This window comes from Oxyura jamaicensis, chromosome 27 (assembly GCF_011077185.1).
Source record: "Oxyura jamaicensis isolate SHBP4307 breed ruddy duck chromosome 27, BPBGC_Ojam_1.0, whole genome shotgun sequence".
NCBI lineage: Eukaryota > Metazoa > Chordata > Aves > Anseriformes > Anatidae > Oxyura > Oxyura jamaicensis.
This window is the reverse complement of record NC_048919.1, coordinates 427,053-446,216: the sequence shown is the minus strand read 5'-3', so window position 1 is coordinate 446,216 and position 19,164 is coordinate 427,053. Positions and strand designations below refer to the sequence as shown.

The following is a 19,164-nucleotide window of genomic DNA, read 5'->3' as shown; positions in this document are numbered from 1 at the left end:
GGCACTGGGGCAGAGTTTATGTAATCATCTCCTTATGCTGGCTTCTGCCATTTTTCTGGGATCTCCTTTCTTAATCAGAAATCTTTCTTTTCTTTACTGGATATCAGAACAACACACTAATAGGAAATGCAAAAAATCCTAACATTATAGAGGATCATAACTTTTTTTTTTTTTTTTTTTTTTTTTTTTAATAAAAGCATAAAAATAAAACCAGGTCATTATGTAACACTGTAGCTCCAGCCAGCTCATCAGCAAGAAAAGGGAACAGGTGATGAGAAACCAGACTTCAGAGCCACTCATTAACCCCAAATTTCACCTTACAGGCTTGTGGTATGCTCTGAGCTCTTCTTCTGCCACGGTGCTCCAGCAATGAGCTACTCTCCCTCCCCTGGTATGACAGAGAAATATTCACGGACAGTGTGCTCTAGCAGACGTGCTGATGAAGGAAACTTGAAGGCAGCTTGAGAATTCTTGGAAATAGCATCTTCTGGGTGAACCAGCACGTAAAGCTTTCCTGCTTGCCCTCTGCCTGGCATTAGTCTCCTATTATCTTCAAGACTAAACATAAAAATATCAAGCCTCTAATTTGGTGAAAGGCATTAAGAGACCTTCCCTCTGACTAGTTTGATCCGTTTATATCTCTGCTTAATTAAATACAGAAAACTCCATATATGTGTGTGCATTTGGTTGCAGTATTCTTGTGCCACGTTTCCTTCCTCTGCAATCCCAGTGAGGAGCCAGGAGTGGTGCTCCCCCAGGAGGTCTACCAGGACCCCTCAGTGCCCTCTAGCTGCCTCCCAGTGATGCCCAGTTCCCTCTAGGATGCCCTAGAGGCCTCCCAGGGCACTCTAGGGTGCCCTACGGGCCTCCTCTTGCACCCTAGAGGCAAAATAAGGACTCTTTCTGGAATCTAGAGACCTGTGGAGGCCTCTCAGGGCTCTCTAGTGCACTCATGGGCACACTGCAGGCATCCTGTAGTCTTCTCCTGCACTCTAGATCCTCCGTAGGTATACCAGGGCCACCCAGTGCCCTCTAGCTCCCCCAGAAAGCCCTCAGAAACCAAGACCATGGAAAGAAATGCTCAGGAAAAGAGGAAAGTCAGCCTTTTCTTTGTCAGATGCCAATTTAACTCAGCAGTCTCTGCTGCCTAGCTCGTACAGTTTAACATAAAGGTACTGAGGGTTTAATGCTGAGCTGGGGACCGCAGGCAGGGCCGGCAAGCTGCGGGTCCCGGCGTGTTGCGCCCTGTGCTGAGCCGCGCGATGGCCTGAGCCTGTGGGGTGGGGAGTTCAGCAGCTGCCATCTCTCTGTGCTCCGACAGCACCGACAAGGTGAAATGGGCCCACTGGGTATTCTCAATTAAATTTTGCTGACCTGGATTTGAACTGCTGAGCTGTAAAACAGGCTGTACCTATCTTACGCACACGGTTCCAGAAGCAATCAGCCATCGTTTTGAGTCATCCTTTTGAGTCTGCCTCGGCTCCTTGTGGGTTAAAGCTCACCAGCAGCAATGTGAACTCGAGCGTTCAGAGGGCCGTTAATAAAGAGCAGCAGCGAGGCTGGCCCAAGCCTGGAATGACATAATCTTTGAGCTGGAAAAGACCTATAAGGCAATGCAGTCGGCAGCCTGGCCAGCAGGCTTCTTAAAGGGCATTGGGAAATTTCTTGTACAGCCCAGTCATAACAGACTCAAGGAATTGGGTTTCCCCCATTGTCCCCAGGATATTCAGCCCCCTCACTGGAGCTGGCAGCGGCCGCGCAGCCAAAGCAGAGAACAAAAAGCCTTCAATCACATTTTCAGGCCACCGGCTGTCTTCTGGGCTAGCAAAACCCCTTCCTTCTCCATTCAGAGCTCCCTCAGCGTGCTGTCTGCCTGCTGAGGGGCCGCTCTCGGAGGCGAGCAGTTCCTGATGCAGCAGCGCGGTGACACGAGCTGCCGATCGCCTCCAGTGTGTGCGCGCCCCATTTCAGCACGAGGCGTGTGTGGGGTCAGGCCCCAGCCCCTGCCTTGGCAGCGGAGCGGCTCCTGCCCCCTCTGCAAGCTGTAGCCCCGGTCGTGAGTGGCTCTTATTGTTAGTATTATCTGTCCTTTGCCTGTTCCCTCTGGTGGCACGGAACTGCTCTCACCTGTCACTCCAAGGTCTAAGCTGGCCTTGGAGACTCAGCTCTTCCCTTCTCGCCTCTCACCGCCCCAAAATTGAGCATTTGGCGCTCTTGTAGGGGCTGGGGTGTGAATACCTACCCAGCCTGCAGTGCCCTGGGTTGGGACCGGCACCATCAGGAGCTCCCTCCATCTGACCTCATTAACCCTCAAAGAATTTTTAAAAGAGATTTTGGATTTGGCATGAGCCTGGTTTGGGTGCAGGTGTCCCTCTGCTGCTGAGGGTTCCTTGTAGCCATTAGAAATTGAGTCGATGGTGACTCAAATGGGTCAGCAGAAGGTTTTAGTATGGATAGCTTTGTGTTTACTGAAAAATTGGGATTCAGCTTTCCTGTGCAAAATGCTTTAAGCACCGTGTAGTGCTGGGAGTGTTTACTACCCTCAAGGTGCTCGGTAGCATGACTTAGCAGGAGGGAGCCTGGGGGGTCTCTGCGAGCTGTTTGCAAGGCTGTGACAAGCGTTTTCCAAAACGTGTCACCCTTCAGCCTCACCCATTTCAGCTCAGCACCTCTGGCGTGGCCAGCTCAGCCTGCCCAGGTCCTGCCGCTTCACCTGACACTGGAGTCACCTCCGCTGCAGGCGCGTTGTGCTTGGCAAGCCCTCAGTGGCTGTGAGCGCTGCTGCTCCCCTTCCCCTGGAGCGCGAGGTCTCTGATCAGCGCGCCGGAGTGCCATTTGGACTGACAGCGTTGTGTAAGCCATGTGGAGCTGAGGCAGCTCGGAGACACTCGCTGCTTTTCCCTGAACTGCCTCCTTTCTGCACGCTGATTGGTTTCTTGTTTCCAGCTGGGGCCTAAATAACAAAATTCCCACAGCAGGCGAGGCTCTGCTTTCGCCTGACGTGTGTGTTCTCCTTTGTACCTTTTAGCAGATGTTTGCCTGCCGAATTTCTCTGTGGTCACATTGGATTTTCCTGAGACAAAAAGGTAATTGTCCTAAAATGTCCCTGTACCAAATGAGAGCCTCAGCTCAGAGGGGCAGCCTTGCATAGCTGAATGGGGCAAGAGTGATGGGGCAGGACCGCACCAAGTCCTTGCCGTCCCGGTATGGGCACTGTGCACCAGTACCCCTGGGGGAGAGCCAGAGCAGGCGCTGCCCTCACCAACCCCTCTCTCTCCAGACCCCGGTCTCCCACCAGGGAAAGGCGCTGGCACAGCCAAGTGGCGTCTTCCAGGGCGTGAAGTGACTGGAGCAGAAAGCGCCTGCTGCTCGGGGCATGGGTGCAGGTAGGGCTGCAGCTCGTGGTGAGCGGTGGGGCATGGCCAGAGGGCTTCTGGCAGGGAAGGGCAGATGGGCAGAAGACGTGGCTTCAGTGTGAGCGTGCTTCTCAGCCTTCAGAGGGCTTCCTGGCTGGAAAACACATGTCCTGGTTTGTGGTCAGAGTTCAGCTCTGTGCCTCCAGTTATTTGCTGTATCTGCATGGAAACGAGGACATGGATTTTGAGCTGTGTTGCAGTGTGTGAAGCCAATATTTGGCGTATTGCTTGCTTTCGCCTTTTGATTTATCACCTAACAAAAACTCCCTTCAGGGTGACATTTCTCCATTTCGTTTCACACAGCAGCGTTGGCTCCTGACCCTCTGACATCTCCCTGTGCTCTCTAAAGCTGACCGAAACATCTCGACTTTCTTACGGGTACAAAAGCTGAAAAATCATAGCCTCCTTCTGCTTGTGCAAGCTGCTGCTCACATGGCACCGTGCCATGCTGTGGCCTCTGCTGCAACCATGTTCCCAAGTCCGTGAGGATTTTCTTCCTTGTGTGTACCCTAAAAGCAAGGTCTGCCTCATTAGATTATAGCTGAAAAGTCACAGCCAGGTGGTCAACCATCAATGTCTGCAACCAAAGGAGCAGAGAGATTTTGAGGTTCAAGGACTCCCCATTATGTAATGGCACAGACACAGAGGAGGCTGCAAAAGACTTGGTTTCTTATTTCTTTGGTTTTACTAATTAAGAAAGAATTTATTTATTTATTTATTGCCCCCAGCATGGACTTTGTGATTGGCAGGATCCACCCTTAAGAGGCTCATTGCTGTTTTAAAAGACAGGGAAATAACTTTGATTTTAGCCCTGTAAGCAACAGCTGCTCTGACACACACCCCCTCCTCGTGTACCCAAGCTGTTACTCCCTGCAGGCTGTCAGGTGCGCTGTGTTACAGGAGGATGCATCGCACCGGGATCAGGGAGAGGGTTCTGCCAGCAGTGGCCGCACAGCAAGGACTGCCTTTGTCGGAGGAGCGTTGTGTTGGACACACTGCCAGCCAGCCCAGAGCTTGGTGACAGCATCTCAGCACGCGGCACAGGCGTGGAAGTCTGTGGCTTCTCCCCTGGCATACGGTTAACTTTTAGTAATGTTGCTGAAGTGTCCTCTGGCTGGGGATGCTGAGAAGACTGGCTCGGAGCTGCCTGTGAGGACTGGGCTTTAGCCTAAACCCAGTGAGTTAAAAGTAAGAGAAAAGGCTCAAGAAGGACAGGCAGCAATGGGGCAGCCTGCAGCTGGTTGGTGCTCTACAACGGCATGCTCTGGGATGGTCTCTTTTCAAGGCAAAGGAGGAGGGTGCTGGAGAAGCTGATGGAGCAGAGGATCAGCAGCTTGGTGCATTGAGTACACCTGGGCGCTGGACCCTGCTGGCTCTCACAGATTTTTTTTATTGTGCTGGGGAGCAGCTCCCTTGAGCCACAAACATCCAACCCCGCTGCAGCATCCTCCACGTGAGCCCCGGCCCGGAGCCTGTTCTAAGCATGCTGCTGGAGCTGGGGCGACTTTAAGCCTTTTTTTTTTTTTTTCCCTCCTGACCCTGAGGGCCCTCTGTAATTCAACATTCAAAAAAAAGCCTGTGGGTTATTTCTGATGCACTCCTCACAGTGGTCTCCAGACACCAGCCCAAAATTTCAGGGGGGCACCGAGGAAGATTCTCCCACTGCTGCCAGGGCCAAGGGGACTGTGGCTGCCTCCCCCTGCTGTCACCTCGAGCCCACGTTGGCAGGGATGTTACTTCTGTGCTGTTGGGAAGGAGAAGCTGGGGTCTGGCCGCTGGGGACCGCGTGCTTTGGCCTCCCAGCTGAGGGCTGCTGGGGCTGGCCGTGCTTCTTTGAGCCGTCTGGTGTGGGGCTGGCTGGCAGCAGTGATAAACGAGTCCCCTGTCCTATCCGTATGGCTGAAGGCCACCAAATGGCAGCAGCGTGCTGCAGCCCTAGCCTTAGCCCTGGTCTGTGCCTTCATCCTCGGCCTCCATCCTCTCAGGGCTGAGGCCCACAAAGCGCACGTGGCCCAGCAGCATGTTGGGGATGCCAGCGCATCGTTTGTGCCGTCCAGTCCGGGCGTGCAGATGCTCATGGATTGGACTGGGGGGGCCCTCTCGTGGCCGATGTGCCAAGGAATATGGCTGGAATGAGCAGTCCGGCTGGAATGAGGAGTCTGGCTGGGCTGAGCTTTGCATGGCGGCACCAGAAGCCACGTCCAGGCCTCGCCGTGACCTCAGGGCCAGCAGCTCTCCCTGCTCCCAGGGCCGGGCAGGACACTGCTGCCCTCCTTGGTGCTGCTCTCCCGGGTGCTACCCCAGCCCCTTCCCCAGGGTGGAGGCTGCAGCTTCCCCAGGAGGCCAGCTGGGGATGGGGGCTTGGACAGTGCCTCCCGCTGGGCTCCTGCTGCCCAGTCAGTGTCCCCGAGTCTGGGCCCATGGCCAGGGCTGGTCCCATGGAGGCTGCTCCAGCCCCATGAATCCCCTGGGAGCACTGGCAGGACCCCGCATAGAACTGACCCAGCCCTGGGGTGTCCCTGGGAGGGGGACAGGGAACTGCCCGTGTGTCCTTTCAGTGGGATGGGGACCAGGTGTGGTATCCCCTCAAAGGGACAGGGACCTGCCCATGTGTCCCTGTGGTGGGATGGCTGCTTTTACATTCCAGAGGTGGGCAAAGTGCTGGTCCCCATGGGAGACAGGGGCTGGTGCACAAGTCCCCGTCATGGCACAGGGACTGAGGCATGTCCTTGTCACAGGGCAGGCACTTGGCTGTACAACGCTGGGCTGGAACAGGGAGCAGCCACATCCCCACCATGGGGCAGGGGCCCAGTCAGGCAAGGGGACAGAGTGTGGTGGCACTTGCCACTGGCTGTTGTCTCCATGCAGTGGGACCAGCTGCTCAGCTGCCCCTCAGTCAGACGTGATGGTTTGGGGTGTCCCCAACCCACAAAGCCCACCTGGGGTGGCACATGGGGTGCAGGGAAGATGGGGGTGGGGGGGCACATGTGGGACCAAAACATCACCATGGCCATGACATCTCAGAAGAGGTGCAACTTGGGGCTGTGCATGTCGCACCACTCTGCACAGCCGTCCCCACCCACCTGTGCCCCATGAGGAAGGAAGAGACCCCTGCTGATTTTCCAAGTCTTTATTGTAAATAAAGTCTGCGACATTGCAGGAGGCGTCCCGGGGGCCGGGCGACGCGCACCCAGCGGGTCCCACCAGCTCCCTGGTGCGTGCGAAGCGGGAGCGCGGGCACGAGGCGAAGTGCGGCCGGCGGGGGGGGCCAGGCCGAGCGCAGGGAGGGCCGGGATGCGAGCAAGGCGGTGCGGGGCGGCTGGCAGGCAGCAGCGGGCCGGGGGCTTGCTGCCAGCCCCAGGGCTTCTCCTGGCATCAGTTGGGCCGGGGCTGTTCGGCTGGGCCTGCTGGGGGCTGAGGGAGGGCTCGGGAAGCACTGTGTGCCTCCCCCTCCCCTTTTTCTCCCCCAGTCTAGTCCTCCCCAGCGCATGAGCGGCACTGCTTGACTGTACGGCATTAAAATCATTGAGAAAAATAATATTTATATATATTTATATATTAATGTCCCCCAAACCAGTGACAAATGTGGCTTCTTGCTGTGAAAGTGGCAGCAGAGGAGGGACACGGGGATCCCCCTCCACACAGGGCCTGGGGAGGGGGTGCCCCCTTGCAGTGGGGATCACCCCGCCACTGCAGCCGTGACAGCTTTGGGGACACTGTGGTGACAGAGATGGTGGAGGGGGAGGACGGAGGGGACAGGGAGAGGTACAGATCCAAATAACCCCACCCTCCACCCCGTGCCCTGCAGCCCCAGCCACAGGGCACCCACCTGCGCTCACACTCGGTGGCTGGGGCACGCGAGGGGCCACCACTGCAGCTGAGCCCGGGGATGTCTGGCCACCCCCTCCTGTCCTGCAGCACTCCCACACCGGCCCACCCCATAGGGCTGGGGACATGGGGACAGCAGGCATGGTGCTGGCCCTGGGTGGGGGACCACAGCCAGCGATGCTTGAGCCAGCACAGCTGAGGCACCCTTGGGTGCCGTGGGCTCTCACAGCGCACCAGGGGACATGTCTGAGCTTGGGGAACTCCAACCCAAGGTCAACCCCCCAGGCACCCACCATCCCCTGCCTCCATGCCTGCTCCAGGGGATGACAGCGGGGACCTCCCCCTCGTACCAAGTGTCACCAGTGCTCTAGCGGCCCATGGAGGCCCCAAGTGCTCTGTGGGTGTGTGGTCTGGGGGGGACATCTCATGCAGGGCACCACAGGGACGGGGCGGGTGACACATACCACCCCAGCAGCCATGAGGGTGACATGTGGCACGTGCTGTGCCTGCCATGGGGACTGCTGATGGGAGGGGGGGGTAACACTGCCCTGGGCTCACCCTGTACCTCAGCACCTGAGCATGGCCCCTTGCCCTCCCTGGTGCCACCATTTTGGGGTTCACCTGTCAGGGCTGGGGAGGTGATGGAAGGACACATGACACAGGGAGAATCTGGCACCCAGGGGTGCTGGACCCCAGTGCTGGGGACAGGAGGCAGGAGGGTGGAGCAATGAGATGGGGTAAGAAGGGAGGGAAATTTGGGGGGGGGGGGGTTGCACACCTACTGCACATCCAGGGGGCTGCTTTTTGGGCCCCACGGCTGGGGTGCAGACCCGGTCCCTGGGTTGCAGGGGTGGTAGGGGACAGGCCCTGCTCTGGGGCAGGGAAGGGGGGGAAAAGACAAACTGGCCTGGTACTGGGAGATACTGGCCTGGAACTGGGGGATTCTGCCCCCAAAGCTGGAAGATGCTGATGTGAGTTTGGGAGGGGAGGAGTCCCAGCCCCCCCCCAGAGCCATGCGGGTTTGGGGGCTCCTGGCACGGCCCCCCCAGGTACATTCATCACGGTGCCATGAGTGACTCCAGCCCCGGGGGGCCTGGACATTCGTGGTGGTGCAGCAGGGGTCGAGGAGGGGGGGGTCCTGCAACCAGACCCCCCCCCCCATGCTCTCCTCCCTCCTCAGGTGGACTCCTGGCAGCTGTGCCCCATTTAATTGCTGTTAATTAGGCGCTGGAGCGGGGGGCACAAGGCAGGGAGGCCCTGCTCAGGTCCCCCCGGACCTGCAACACAGAAGTGAGGAGTGCTTTAGTGTGGGGGTGCGACACAGGGGGTGGGGGGGGGTAGGGGGGGACACAAGGGACACTGAGCCCAAAAGAGCCAGCACCGGGGGAGGGCACTGCCAGGGCCCTGCTCGCCTGCTGCGAGCACCCGGCGAGTTTATTCCCGGGGCTGGTCCCCCCCCCAGCTGGCTCTTTGAAGCTATGGAGGGGGCCACAGAGATGGAGACAGCACAGGGGCAGCCGGACACACAGCGACATGGACAGACGGGCCCATGGCGGCTGTCCCAGCCCGGGGACGGAGGTCCCGTGCCGCTGGGCCGCCGGTGCCTGACGGTGACGAGGAGACGACGGGGGGACAGGCGGCGGGGGCTACACTCCCTGCTGTGCCGGGTCATACCTTCCTCGGCGGATGTTCCTGGGGGCAGCAGGGGGAGAGGACAGGAGCGTCAGCATCCCCCCCATGTCTCCCCTCCTCCATTTTGTGTCCCCTCCTCCGCCACTGCCCCCGACCCATGACACCCCCTGGTTCCATGCGCAGCGGCCATAGGCCCGTGCACATACAGGTGCTAGGGCCTGAGCACACAGCAGGATGGGGCTGGGGGGAGCCCCTTTGGGACCCCAAACCGGGGGACAGATGGGCAGGACACAGCTGGGGTCAGGGTGATAGCGAGGTCCCGGTGCCACATGCAGGCAGGGCCAGGGGGCAAAGGGGACACGGGGACGGGCACCAGGCATCCTTGCATCCCCAGGGGATGGCAGCAGGGCCACCTTCCCCACTGTCATGCTGGAAGATGAGGAGGAGGAGGAAGCATGCGGCATCTGCTTACTTAAATCCCCAGCCAGTCCCTCCTAGGACAATGGCAGCCACCAGCACTGCCCCAGCGATGGAGCCAATAATGATATTGGTGCCACTGGGACCTGGGCCAGGGAGAAGAGGACAGGGACACAGGTCAGCAGGGACAGGGCCACGGGGCACCCTGGGGACCCAGCTGTGCCCAGCTGAGGCGCAGTCCTGGGATGGGGGCAGAGGGAGCTGGGATCATGATGGGAGCCCCGGCACAGCGCACACTGACCCTTGTATCGCTCCGTCTCGCCTGTGGGCTTTGGCTCGGGGATGGGGTCGTAGACGCTGCAGTCCTTCCCCGTCCACTCGGGCTGGCAGATGCACTTGCCCTCATTGCTGCAGACCTGTGAGGGGACAGCGTCAGCACCCTGCAATGGCCCCGCGCACCCCTGGGAGCCCCCCCATCCTCACCCCATGGTCAAAACAGATCTTCCCATCCCAGCTGCCGGGACAGGAGCTGAAGTTAAAGGCTGTCACTGGAAGGCATTTATGGTCAAGACACAGCATGCTGGGCCCGCAGGGCGTCCCATCCTCCACGTAGCTCAGGTCCGAGCCGTCCACCAGCTGCACGTGGCCGCCCCTGCGGGAGCGAGTGGGTGACACTGGGACCCCCACGCCCCAGGGTGGCCCCAGCCCCGTGCCCGCGGTGGCACCCACCTGCAGTCCACGTAGCGGTTTTGATGGAAGAAGGTCATGGTGGCAATCTCGCCGCTGAGCTCACCCAGCCGGGGTGCGCCCGAGATGTTGGCGCAGAGGAGGAAGCCGCAGAGCACGTCCCTGCAAGGCACGGGGGGGCGATGGCACCAAGGGGGACGTGTGGCAGGTGGGGGGGCGTGGGTAGGGGGCTCGCTCACTGCTTGTTACACTGCATCCAGCCTGAGCCCTCGCGCCCGCAGTTGCCCCTCTCGGTCCCCTCCACATTGAGCTTCTCATAGCAGAAACGCTCTGCCGAGCCTGGGAGAAAGCGGGCGTCACCCATTTGCCCCCCGTTCCCCACCGCCAGCAACTCCCCCGCTGCAGGGGATGGAGCACGGGGCTCCTCTGAGCACCCCGGGGCTTTCTGCAAAGACATTGCCACCCCACACTCCCTGATGGGCACAGGGTATGGCGCGGGCAGGGCACTTACTGCGACCCCACAGCGCGTTGCACTGCCGGTCTCGGGTTTTGCAGCGCCCACCGTAGCATCGGCCCTGGGGAGAAGGGAGCGGTGGCATGGCATGACTGGCACCCGCAGGTGAGCACCCAAGGAGGGGGCTTGGGCAGTGCAGGGTGGCGACCCCAGGTGCATGTCCTTGGGGCACACGGCCCCGGGAACACAGCCCCAGTTCCACGAGCGCAGGGATGGCTTGCACGGCACAAGGCACACAGGTTTGCAGTGCACGGGGACCATGCCTGCAGGCACACATGCACAAGGAAGACTTGTGCAACATAAGGGCCCATCTCTGCTGATGCACACACATGGGAAAGCCTGCAGGGTATGGGGACCATGGCTGCATGCACAGGGAAGGTGCGTGGCACAGGGACCATGGCTGCAGGTGCGCGCACACTGCTGTACAGGCATGGATGACCGCACGCACTGGGGGGGCTCGCACAGCCCAGGGACCAGAGCTCTCCCCAGTGCATGCACCCCATGCACTGCAGCTGCCAGCACTGATGCCAGAGCCCATGGGATGTGCCTGAGCCCCCGGCCACATCCCACGGGGCAGACTCACCTGCTCGTTTTCACAGAAGTAGCCATCCAGCTTGTGAAGGTTGGGGGGACACTGGGGGTGGGCAAAGAAGATGGGTGAGGCCATGAGCCCCCTCAAGGCCCCACAGCCCCCCTCTGTCCCCGCCATCCCGAGTCCTCACCTGGCTCGAGTCCCCAGTGCAGGTCTCAGGGATGTCGCACTCATTCACGGCCTCCCGGCAGGACACGCCACGCGGCTCATACTGTGCAGGGGAAGGCACACGCGTCGGCACAGAAACCCCTGCGGCCCCCAGGGACTTTGTGTGCCACAGGACACAGCCCCCGCCGCCTGCCCCGCACCTTGCAGCCCTTGCAGCACAACCCGTCGCTGCACATGGCGTCGTGGGTCAGCGTGCACTTCTTGCAGCAGTTGCCTCCGCTCTTGGCACATTCCTGCCAGGGCCGGCGGCAGGCGTGAGCCCACTGCCAGCCCTGCTGCTCATCACCGGCCCCCGGCCCCGCTCACCGCCAGCGAGCCGCAGTCGCACTCCTCGCCCGCCTCCACGAAGCCATTGCCGCACTCCGGAGGGTCCAGGAGCTGCCGGGGAGAGTGACTGCTGCAGCCGGGGACCTGCGGCAGGTGCTGGGCACAGCACTCCCACCCCCAGCGTCCCCAGGGTGTGGTGAGCCCCCCGCACCTCAAAAGGGCTCTGCATCCCCAGGGACAGCAGGACCTGCCAACCTCTCACATTTTGCAGTCAGTTTTGCAGCTCAGTCAATCAAGAACCAGGGCTGAAGCCAGCAGCATTACCTTGCGCATCACAGGGCTGGGGCAGGCCACGAGCCCCAGGGGACCCCCCGACCATCCCCAGCATTGCTCACCCCCATTTCGCACCCACCCTGGTGCCAGGCCTGCTACCTTCAGGGGCTTGTTGAAGAGGCAGCTGCCGCCGCCGTCCTGCAGGAACTGGTTGTACTCGTCGATGCTGCAGCGGGAAAACTTCCGTGGGAGGTAGTACCTGTGGGGGGGGGACACAGTGACCCCGGGGGATGCCAACCCCAGGCAGCATCTCCCCCCTGGTGCTGCAAAGTGGGCAGCCCAAAGGCAATGGGTCCATGCAGGGACGCAGCCCCCTGATGGGCACTCACCCTGTGTCCTCCATGATACAGCCCAGCCACGCGTCGGGACACCGGCAATCCCCTGTGAGGAGAGAGGAGAGGAGCTGCATCCCCTGGCAGCCCCCCGGGATGGCACCCCGTGCCTCCTGCCCGGCAGGTACCTGCCGAGGTGCGGTGCTTGTTCCACATCATGCCCACGTTCTGCCCCAGCGTCTGTGCCAGCGTCACGGCCATGGCTGCCACGTTGCCGTACTGCGCGGGAGGGACAGTGGTGTCACGGGGGGGACCCCTCAACCAGCCCACCCGCCTGCTTTCCTCACGCACCTCGTTGACCCCCCCGCCGCGGCCGGGTGAGCAGATGCCCCCCACGAAGGCGGTGCCGCTGCAGCTGCTCTGAAACGTCCGTCCCCTGCAAGGGTGAGGGAGGAGGTGACGGGCAAAGCAGTTGCCAGCTCCCAGCCCCGGGAGGTGGCGTGGCCATGGCGCTCACGAGAAGAGGTGGACGGTGTCGCTCTGCTCCGGCATCGCCTCACGCCGGTACTTCATGAACTCGTTCAGCGTCTCCAGCGAGTCCTCCTCCATGCGGATCCGGTCCTCGGAGGCCCACGTCTCCATGGCCACCAGCACGATGCGGGTGTTGAGCTGCTCCTTGTAGATCTGCGCGGGCGAGAGGACGGCGCTGGGGACAAACCCACGGGGGGACAGGGATGAACCCATCAGGGACAGCCCCGCTCTCACCATGTCGGCCAGGTTGACCACGGACTTGGCGAAGTTGCTAGTGAGGACCACAGACTTGCGGAGCTGCAGGAACTGGGGGGAGTGGAGGTGAGGAGGGCTGGGGCCGGCCCACGCTGCCCGCTCTGCTCGGCTCCTCTCGGCACGGTGCTTACCAGCTGATGGTCGTTCACCACCGCCAGCTCGATGTACTTGGTCTCGCTGTGAACCGTGTGCTGGGCTCGTCGCACCTGCCAGTAGGAGCCAGGAGCTGAGCCGCTCCCCACACCCCGGGGGGATGTATGGGGCAGGACTGGCCCTGAGAAGTCTCTTGCTTTGAGGGAGAGTGCAGCGAATGGGATTTTTGAGCCCTGTTTTGTGGCTCAAAGCACATTTGGGAAGTACTGGCATCATCCTGCTGACAGCGGGCAGGATGGACCTGGGGACTGACACCCATCACACCCCAGCTACAGCCTCTGGTGGCTCCCAAGGGGGCTCCTGTGCAGGAGCAGCATCCCACAAACACGTCTCCAGCACCCACAAACCAGCTCTGGCTGTGCCACGAGCAAGCAGCCACCTCAGAGATGTTGAGCAGGAAGCCAGAGCCTGGCTGGGGCTGAGCATCCCCATCCCCTGCCCGGTGTCCTCCACCCCGTGCCCACGGCCCTGCCACCCTCACTTGCCTGCCGCCGCCGCCGCAGCTTGGGTAAACTGTCGGAGACGTAGTGGTCCAGTGCAGAGAAGAGGCAGCCTGGAGGGAAGGGAGACAGCTGGCGGTGTGCGGGGTGAGGGCACTGCCCTGCGTGCTTGGGAACAGCAGGGGACACAGGCGCAGTGGCACGGATGCCAGCCCTCAGGAGCGAGCGTGGCGCTCACCTGGCTGGGTGCAGCTCGGAGCGCGCTGGATGACGTGTGGCCGAAGGCCCTGCAGTGGGGAGAGGAGCGTCACCAACACCCAACTGCCCCTGCTCTCCATCTCCCTGTGTCCCCGAGGCCGTGTGCCCCAACACCCCAACCCATAGCCGGACCCTGCGATGGGGAAACTGAGGCAGGGGCGAGCTCACCTGCCCGTGCTCAGCCCCCGCCTGGGGTTCGATCAGGTACGTGTCCCTGCCATCCGAGAAGACACCACTGCAAAGGAAGCCCAGAGGTGTAAGAGGGTGCTGGCGGGGTGCAGCAATCCCTTGAAACATCCATTTTGACCCAAATCATGGAAGCGGGGTACTCACTGCAGGCCCTGGCAGCTGGAGAGCGCCGCGAAGGAACGGGGGCGGCCGCGGACCCGGCCCTGGTAGTAGCAGTGCTCCCCAGCACCCTGTGAGAGCCAGGAGAGGCTGCTGAGCCCATGGGGCTGGTGCTGCCTCTGTGGTGCGGGGAGCTCCACGCAACGGGCAGGGCCAGCACCAGCCGTCCGAGGAGCTATTTCTGGAAATCCCATTTGTCTTTTTCACACCGCCTCTGCTGGAGCCGTGCTGCTCCCTGCAGCCACCGGCCCCGCTTGGACCCTCCGATGGTAGCGATGGCACCGCTGGGCCCCATCCTGCCCATTGCAGGTGGCTACACCCATCCCTGGTGTCCCCCGGGGTTCGCTGCCTTCCCGGCCCAGCACCTGTGAGCGCGGCAATGCGCTGAACTGTGCCAGGGGCAAGCGGGGAGCCCATTGTGGCAGCACCCATGGGATGCGTGTCCCTGCATCATCTGCTGGGGCAGTGCCCGGATACCCAGTGCTGCACACAGAGGACCATGAGGCTGCCCAGGTGGAGCCACCCACGGCCATCATCCATGAACTGAGGGCTGCATCGGGCAGGAGATCGGCACTCACAGCCTGGCATGGAACCATGGGCCCTGTGGTGCTGCGTGGCACGGCGCGGCACGGTGCTTACTGTGCTGTGGCTGCTGTTCTTGCCCGTGCTGACGTGCCGCTCCACGTAGTGGGAGGCGAGAAGGTGGCTGCGGGGAAGAGCAGAGAGGTGAGAGGCCGCAGGCAGGAGGAGGACGGAGATGGCTGTGCCCCTGCCCCATGCACCCCCATCCTCTGGCAGGCACCCACGTGCTGCCCTGTGCACTTGGCATCGCCTTGGTGCAGGAACCCTGTGGTCCAGGAAACCCAAGGCCTGTGGCCCCCTCGCTACGGCGCTGGCTCCTCTTACACCCCCTCTGCCTCCGGAGTGCAGCTCTGCCCATGGCCAAGCAGGCTCAGGGCTTCGTTACTGGAGCTGGGACAGCTCCGAGCGACTCCATCAAATATTAAGGACGCCTGTGCCAGCACGCCGAGCAGCACACGCTGTGCCAGGCACGCGCTCCCAGCAGCCACGGTGGGGACATGTAGACTTTCCCCATGTGCCGGGGGCAACAAGATGCCACCGCTTCTGCACCCCATCCCTCTTGTGGGGGCAATGGCAGCCCCACAGCAGTCTGTTCCGCCCCCCCCCCCCCCAGGACACTTCCAACACAACCACTTACTGGTTGAGCTCGAGGTCGAGGGTGAAGGCCGAGCCGAAGGCACGCACCACGAAGCTCACCCGTGCCAGGTGCACCCCCTGCAAGAGAGCAGCGGCAGTGAGGCGTGGATGGCCCCGTGCGCCCGGTGCCAGGAGAAATCCCGTTGGAGTCGTGAAAAATCATGGCCGGGTCTGAGTGGAGGAGAGTGTTTGCATGGCAGTGTGGGAACGAGGAGCAGCTGACGTGCCTGCTGCCACCCCAAGCCAGGATCTGGCCTTAAACCCGTCACGGATCTGGTGTCACACCAAGGAGCGCAGCGGCCGTTTTGGCTCCTTGGTCCCGTGGCAGCTGGGCTGGCACGGGGATGCCTCCGGCCAACGTGGCCATCATGCGCTGCGCAACGCAAGCCCGCTGTGAGATCACCAGCAGCCCGCAGCCCCCCAAAGGACCGCACGCCACGACACAGCATGGCATCGCTCCGACAGCCCCGCTTGTGGTGCCCCAAGAGCCTGCGCCCATGGGTGCCCGGCACCAAGCCCTGCCCTGATGAAGGGTGCAGGCACCAAAAGCAGCCAAGGCTCCCACCTGGAGCTGATGAAGGCTTTTCTGATTTTTACCTAGAGAAAAAATAATAATCCCCAGACCTCAATCATGTGGTCTCTGAAGGTGTTCTTTCAATTAAAAAAATTAAAAAGTAACAGAAATCATTACTTTTTCACCCAAAACTTCACTAGCTGTGACCCAAGCTGCCCATGGTCTCAGTGCTGGGAGTGCAGCATCGCGTAGCAGCAGCGCTGGGGACCAGCGTGTCACCGAGCAGCATTTCGGCGGAAGCCACTGCTGCTCCCACAGCCCGGCCGGCCACCGCCAAACCCACCCCAGGATGCCAAGGTGCCAAACTCCTCCGAGCCAAACTCCTCCGAACCGATAACCGGACACCAGTGGCTGGGGGGGAGCCACCTTTGCCCTGCCCGGGGCTGCCGGAGCTCAGCCCCCAGCCCCGGCAGGGCTGCAGCAGCCCAGGCTCAGCGAGCGGAGCTGGCGCTTCACCCGCCCTGCGGCGCCCGCTGCTCGTGACCTAATTCCTGCGAGCGGCAGCGTGCTGGAGGCGGGAGCCGCGCTCTGCAGCGCCCGGCTGAGACCTGGCAAACTCCTCGCGTGGGTGAGGGGCCGCCCAGTGGCTCCTCACCTCCGTCCCTCACCGTGCCCCAAAGCACCCTCGCCTCCGACACGCGCTGTCACTCGCTGTCCCCATGTGTCCCACAGGAGCCAACGCTCGCCCTGGCTGCCATGGCCCCGAGCCACCTCCCAGCCCCTGGGCTTTGCCCCTGGGGGAAGCCACAGCAAGGAGAAGCCAAATTGTCAGAACATGCTTCACCCCTAGCTTTTTGGGGTGAAAGCCCCCATTATCTGCTTTTCTGAACCAAAAAGCTGTGACTGCAGCACGGGTCAGGGGCACAGTGCCAAAAACAGCAGGGACAGCTGCTCCTTGGCCACCGATGGGTGTCCCTGCACCGGCAGGCGCATGGGCAGCAGCATCGGCACCGTGTCCTGCCTAGGGTGCGGGAGAGAAGCAGCCGGGGTTAAGCTGGAAACCAAAATCAAAGTGCTGGATGATGGCCCTGGCACCTCCAGCTCCGCGGAGTGAAGGTGATGCCCCCTTTGGGACTGGCAGACCCGGTGCGGGGTCCCCCCGTTGTCTCCCACCTCTTCCCCACCCAGGGGGTCCCTGGGCTGCTGGGGCTGTGCCCGGGGCGCCCCATCCCCAGGCTGCTGGCAGAGCTGCTGCCCTGGCAGGTGCTGCACCAAGGGCACCCGGAGCAGGAGCCACCAATGGGCACAGCTCGGTACGGGGTGACAGGGACATGGGATGGCCCCACTGGCCCCTTTGCCAGCACGGAGCAGCCACGCAGCGTCCCCAGAGCTGATCCCGGGAGGGGACGTCCCAGCCGCGGATGACATTGAACCGAGACCGTGTCCTTCAGCGGGCCAAGCAGCGCAGCTGGGAGCAGCGTGCGGGGGCTCTGCCAGTGCTGGGACCCATGGCAGCACCCGACCCTGTCCGCTGGGGCCTGCGGCCGCGCCACCCACCCCACGGCAGCACTTCCTCACGCCTCTGCTTAATGCCTCCCAAAAAACCACCAGCGCCGGCAGTGCTGCAGCTGTCCCCTGGTGATTCTTCCCCCCCCTCCATGACATCCTCACCGTTAGGAGGTTTTACTTAGTGCCAAGCTTAAATCACCTTTACTGCAATTTAAGCCCATTATTTCTCCTTTTATCCAGCAAGGATGTGGGGAATCGATTATTGCTGGTCTCTGCGGCGGCCGCCTCTTTGAAAGCTTCCCCCTGTGCGATGGGCTCTTACCGTTCCCCGAAATGCAGCCACCCCCTGGCTCCAGGCAAAGCGGCTGTGTCCGAGTGCGACTGCCCGCCTGGCGTGGTTTGGGGCTGGCAGGATGAGGGTTGATGGCCAGCATGGCCGTGCCGCAGGGCCACGGCTCCAATTTGGGGCCACAGCTCCTGTTTTGGGCCACAGCTCTGGCTTCGAGCGCCGAGCAGTGAGCCCATCCATTATGCATGAGCCCTGCCAGCGTGCTGCCCTTCAATCTCTCCTAACGCCCGCACGCGCACCTCCGGTACCGAGGTTTAATGGAAGCCATCAGGGCCTCGCAGGCTTGGGGGAGGCAGCGGTAGCACGGCCACGGGGTTGCTCGTGGCCGCGTGTGGCTGTGCCCAACCGTGAGGGCAGCGGGAGCCGCCGCGGGCCCCGGTACGGCGGGAGCAGCCCTCGCGCCCGGGGGGCCCCCAGCCCCAGCCTGAAAGAGAGCGGAGGGGGGATGCGGTTCACTTACAGGGCCTCCTCCTCCTCCTCTAGGCTCATTCCTGACCCTGGTGTCCAGCTGATGCTTCTGGACTTCTCCTCCTGAGCTCTGCCCCACTAACCTGCTGGGGTGGGTGATTTCGGAAACAACCCGCCCGTCCTGCCATCCGGCCCGCGGGAGCCTCCGCTGCGGAGCGCCGGCGTGCACGGCGGGACCTGCGGGCGAGGAGAGGGTCGGTGGCGGGGGGACAAGGGTGGGCTGCGATGGGGACACGTCCTGGGGGGGACCCGAGGCCGGGCTGCGTCCCAGCGAGGACACATCCCCAGGGGACAGAGGGATGGCGTGGGGACGGGTCCCAGGGTGGGGAGCGCAGTGGGGACCCGAGCATGGCGCTGTGCACGGGAGAGGACACCCACGGCGCCAGGTACACGGCGGGGGACGCGGAGGGGACGCTCCGGGGGCCCTGGGGAGGACGGTCCGTGCTGGCGGGGACACCCAGGGGACACGGGGGGGGGGGGGGAGAACGACGCGTCCCGGAGGGGACAGGGAGGGGGACACCGGGAACGGCTCCGCAGCCGGAGCAACGCGGCCGGGGGCCACCTCCCGAGGGGATGGGGGGGGGGGGGCACGAGCGGGGCCGGTCCCGGGGACCCCCCGCGAGCAGCCGGGCCCGGGGTGGGGGTCGGGGCCCGCGGGGGGCAGGGGGGGCCGGGGGCGGCGGGCCCCGGGCCCCTCCCGCGGGGCTGCGGGGCGGCGCTGCGGAGAAATGTGTCGATGCAGCAAAAAAGCCCGCAGCGGCGGCGGGGCCGGGAGCGGGGCCGGGACCGGGAGCGGGGCCGGCACCTACCTGCCCGCGGCGTGAGCGAGAGGAGCGCGGCCAGCAGCCAGCTCCGCAGCGGGCTCATGGCTCCCTCATAATCCGCCCGCGGCGCTCCGGGCTCTGCCGCGCCGGGCGGCCCCGCGGCACCGGGCTCCCTCCGGCCCCTCCTCCGCCCGGGCCGGGCATGGGCGGCGGCGGCGGGGCCGAGCGGGG

The 19,164-nt window shown here is 62.5% G+C and overlaps 1 protein-coding gene and 1 long non-coding RNA gene across 2 annotated transcripts in view; one reads left to right on the top strand and one right to left on the bottom strand.

Moving 5' to 3' along the window:
• The window catches only part of LOC118178770, a 30,595-nt gene extending 25,242 nt beyond the window's left edge, over positions 1-5,353 (top strand). Inside the window, exon 3 of the long non-coding RNA XR_004756286.1 lies at positions 5,337-5,353. This is a non-coding gene — a long non-coding RNA (uncharacterized LOC118178770). The remainder of the gene's footprint in view (positions 1-5,336) is intronic.
• Positions 5,354-6,531: 1,178 nt separating this feature from the next.
• On the bottom strand, positions 6,532-19,158 carry ADAM11 (ADAM metallopeptidase domain 11). The gene is made up of 26 exons (XM_035347661.1): positions 18,979-19,158; positions 18,162-18,346; positions 15,331-15,407; positions 14,751-14,817; positions 14,097-14,182; positions 13,932-13,998; positions 13,744-13,792; positions 13,551-13,618; positions 13,044-13,118; positions 12,892-12,963; positions 12,644-12,810; positions 12,478-12,562; positions 12,315-12,405; positions 12,184-12,235; positions 11,954-12,053; positions 11,561-11,632; positions 11,395-11,487; positions 11,217-11,297; positions 11,078-11,128; positions 10,492-10,555; positions 10,220-10,319; positions 10,023-10,142; positions 9,777-9,945; positions 9,595-9,709; positions 9,349-9,439; positions 6,532-8,936 (listed from the first exon to the last, which is right to left on the bottom strand). Exons 1-26 carry the CDS (start codon positions 19,034-19,036, stop codon positions 8,891-8,893), a joined length of 2,301 nt encoding a protein of 766 aa, XP_035203552.1. The 5' UTR covers positions 19,037-19,158; the 3' UTR covers positions 6,532-8,890.
• Positions 19,159-19,164: the final 6 nt, after the last annotated feature.